The 3,793-nt window shown below is 51.3% G+C and overlaps 1 protein-coding gene across 1 annotated transcript; it reads right to left on the bottom strand.

The window, feature by feature from the left end:
• Positions 1-176: 176 nt before the first annotated feature.
• Positions 177-2,742, bottom strand: LOC103778040 (atrophin-1-like; the record flags this gene model as incomplete). The annotated part of the gene is made up of 4 exons (XM_008945609.1): positions 2,553-2,742; positions 2,220-2,357; positions 1,729-1,842; positions 177-381 (listed from the first exon to the last, which is right to left on the bottom strand). Coding segments are annotated over exons 1-4 (535 nt in total), but the record flags the coding sequence as incomplete, so codon positions are not given.
• Positions 2,743-3,793: the final 1,051 nt, after the last annotated feature.

The raw sequence follows: 3,793 nt of genomic DNA on the forward strand, positions 1-3,793 counted from the left end.
GCCCCTGGGACAGCACAGAGGAGGAGTCAGAGTCATTCTCCACACTGCCGGGGCTGTAGACACTGGGTGAGGTGCTCCTGTTGTCCTGGTCAATGTCCCGTGGATCACTGCTCATCTCATCATTGAAGCTGTGGCCATCAAGGCTGTCAACATCGGATGGGGATGGAGGGCAGGGCAGCTCCTGAAGTAGGAAGAAGGATAGACCTGGGACAGCACAGAGGAGGAGTCAGAGTCATTCTCCACACTGCCGGGGCTGTAGACACTGGGTGAGGTGCTCCTGTTGTCCTGGTCAATGTCCCGTGGATCACTGCTCATCTCATCATTGAAGCTGTGGCCATCAAGGCTGTCAACATCGGATGGGGATGGAGGGCAGGGCAGCTCCTGAAGTAGGAAGAAGGATAGAGATGTTATGTGGCCTCCCAGACTATGCACAATACTTCTCCAGTTCCCAAAGAACTTGCTTTCTGACCATTCTCTGCCAGCACTAGAAAACCCCACAGAGGGAAGGGGACATTGTCTGGCAACGTGTAAGTAACACCAGTCCTCCTGCCTCCCTTTGGAGCAACTTCAGTGCTTTCAGGGCCTTAAAGAGCATCACACCCTCAGGGAGGAGGTAGCCATGGGCACCTCGTGCTCAGCAGGAGAGGGCAGGGAACTGTTACAGAGGAGGTTGATAGTGAATAGGTACAAAAGGTCCTAGCATCACCAGCACCAGTGATGGGCCATTGGCGAGGGTACAAGACCACTAGGTGGCACAGAGCAGCACGTACCACCATGCTCCCAGCAGAGCCCCCAGACCCAGAATGGCTCTTCTTGTCCCTGCAGGGCTCCCCCTCAGAGAGGAGACGCTTCCTTTTGGCCCTCTCTCACTGCCCCACCTCTTACCCTTACTTTCTGGAGTTCACCCTGTCCTTCCCAATCCCTGCCCCTCCTCACTACCTCTCACCTCAAGCAATGAAGCATCAGTGATCAAGCAGTTACCATGGACAATTAACAAGTGCCACTCTTGAACCTCAGGGCTTACAAGAGAGGCTACACTGAAAAAAGGTCACTGTTGAGCTGAGTGTCCACTTGGAGATATTACATAGGTGTCACCACGGTGGTTTAATTACAACAACCTCATAGCACAATGAAACATCCCTGTGTTTGGAGACCTTTAGGGCCAGTTCCCTGAACAGCCTAATGGGGAACTGTGAAGTGAAAGAACCGAGTCTTCCTCCGACCATCAAAGCACCAATCCAGCCTGGTGCTCTCGGCATTTTGGAAAAGCCCTGCCACAACTCTACAGAGCATGTGCATGAGCAGGCTTTGCAAAAACATCACCTGGAACCCACCGTGACTTAAGCACCTCCATTTTACACAGCTCTAGGGGAGCAAAAGGGGCTTGAGTCGAACCCGACTGGCTGCTGTGCACAGAGCCAGGTTCTTACTGCTGAGCTGGGAAAGGCAGGGCATGTACCCAGCTCTGAGCATGCAGCAGTTCCCTGCAGACAAGGCAAAAGAGACAGAGAGCTTCTGTCTGCTCTGTTGTTATTTCTTGTGGCATTTTTTGTGGCCAGACAGATGCCATTTAGGTTGGAAGAGCTTCAGTGTGAAACCCAAGGTGCCAGGGCTCCCAAGCAGCAGCAACCTCAATCTAGGCAGGCGGTAAGCAGCACAGGTAGGGAACAGGAGACTCCTTTGCCCTGGACCTAGGACAAGCCAACAATCGCAGCAGGGAGAACTCACCTCGGTTTTGGGTTTTTTGGGAGCATTTGTGTCCTCCCCTTCACTCTCTGAGATCTCTTCTGTTCGGCCCTGCTTGCTGCCCTTGGTGGTGCAGGATTCCTCCACCCGGCCTTTCTGCAAAGAGAGGAGAACAGGGAGGCGGGAGGTTCACGGTGAAATTTCCCACCCTGACAACCCCTCACAGACTGCAGTGAGTGACTGCTGCAGCCACCACGGTGTGTGCTGAAGACATCAACAGAACAACACTGAGCCAGGACATGGCAAAAATTAGCACTAAAAAGGGCTGCTGAGACTGAAGATCAGTTCTTGAGAGATGGCAACAAGTGCAAGATTCTGAGGGTGAAAGGGGAACCTGTGTGTTCCAGAAAGTGACCCAGCATGGGTTCCTTGGTGGATCCCTTCTGGTCTGTGTCCCTCAACCCCCAAACAGATCCCCTACCCAGTCTGGGCAGTCCTCGGGCACCCCACACTCGTGTTCTGGCTAATACTACCTTTGTTGCTTGTCGGGATTTCTCAGCTTTGCCATCACTGCTGGAGGTGCTGACGCCCCCGGGGGAAGCTCGGCCCCGTGATCGGAGCTCCTCTCGAGGCCCTGGAGTCTCTTTCTTCCGTCCACTCCGCATTGACATCTAAGAGAGGGACCACTGGATCAGTCCTGCTTTCAATCTCACTCCTCTCCTGCCCTGTCCCCAAGCTCCCAAAGTCTCTGAACCCTGGCACTCCAGTACATCAAACTCAAAGTCCACGAGTTTTGCTGTGAGCCTCAGTCTCAACCCACAGCTCCAAGGCTCTGGTGTCCTACCCCCCTTCTCCCATTTACGTACTGAGTCCTTGTTCTGTCGTGTCTTCATTCTTTTGAGTGTGGGACCCCCATTCTCCTTGGCCCGGTTTGATGAAAACATAAATTTTTATCACTCTGCACCCCACGTCGGCCGTTCCTGGGGAGGCAGAGACAGGCCAGAGCAGTTCTTCCAGAAGGGGAGCTTACACTAGCAATGCAACAAGATCCCAGTGAATCCTGAAAGAAAGACAAGATCAGAGGGGAGAAAGCGTGAGTGGACTGCAGGACATCCTTCTGTGATTTGCTCTAGAAATCTGGCAAAGTTATTAGCTTCCTTAATTATTATTTACAGACGCAAGGATCTTCACCAGGAAGGCAATAAACTCCCCCATCAGAAGGTGAAAAGATTTGGCCAAACTCTGATTTCCAGTTTCTACGAGTGATACCCACAAAATATGAAGCAGTCAGAACCCAACAATAATTTTTTGGAGGAAGCAGGGAGGGATGGCTATCAGTATGCTGATTGTCCTCTGAAATAATTCTAGTATTTCCATTTCCTTGTGCTTTAAAATGTTCCTAATGACAATTTTCCTGACTTCCTAGGTTCTTCTGTGCACTGACAACAGTGCAGGAAGCTACACTACCCTTAAGTGGCCAGTAATTAGCTCCCCCCCCTCACCCCCGTGGCCTTTGCTGAAGGGGCATTACACAGCCCTGCCCTCTCCAGGGCACAGGCACACACACAACTGCACCAGCCTGTCATGCAGAAAATGTGACAAAACATGACGAGTCTGGGTGTTCAGAGATGCAGAGTACATCCCCACACTTTGCAGCAACAGGAAGTTTTCTGAGATCCCTCTGAATAAATAAATTTACAGCTTTGTGCCATGTCCACAAGCACTGTAGATACTTGACATCCTGTTAGGCCACACAGTTCCTGGTTTAGAGAACAAAAGTGCCATGATTGGGTCAGCCTGGGAACTGGATTAAACGATTCACGAATGCTGCTCCTGAAGCTGGTTTCCTCCACCCACCTTAAGAACATCTGCACTGCACTGCACAGAAGTAACCCAAAAGAGACTGTCCTTCCCTTGCCTGTCACTCAAGATCCTATACTTGACCTCTGGAATGGACAATCTGCAGGTTATGGAAATGCGTTACATGGATGAGGCGTCAGCAAAGAAGAGCCACATTTCCTGGATTATATTATCTGATCTGGAAGCACGGAGAAGTTTTGTGAATAAGACTTGAGATCTGGGACTCCTAAAGGCCATTTCAGACCTG

The sequence above is a fragment of the Merops nubicus genome, unplaced genomic scaffold (genome assembly GCF_000691845.1).
Source record: "Merops nubicus isolate BGI_N331 unplaced genomic scaffold, ASM69184v1 scaffold14818, whole genome shotgun sequence".
NCBI classification, from domain to species: Eukaryota; Metazoa; Chordata; class Aves; order Coraciiformes; family Meropidae; genus Merops; species Merops nubicus.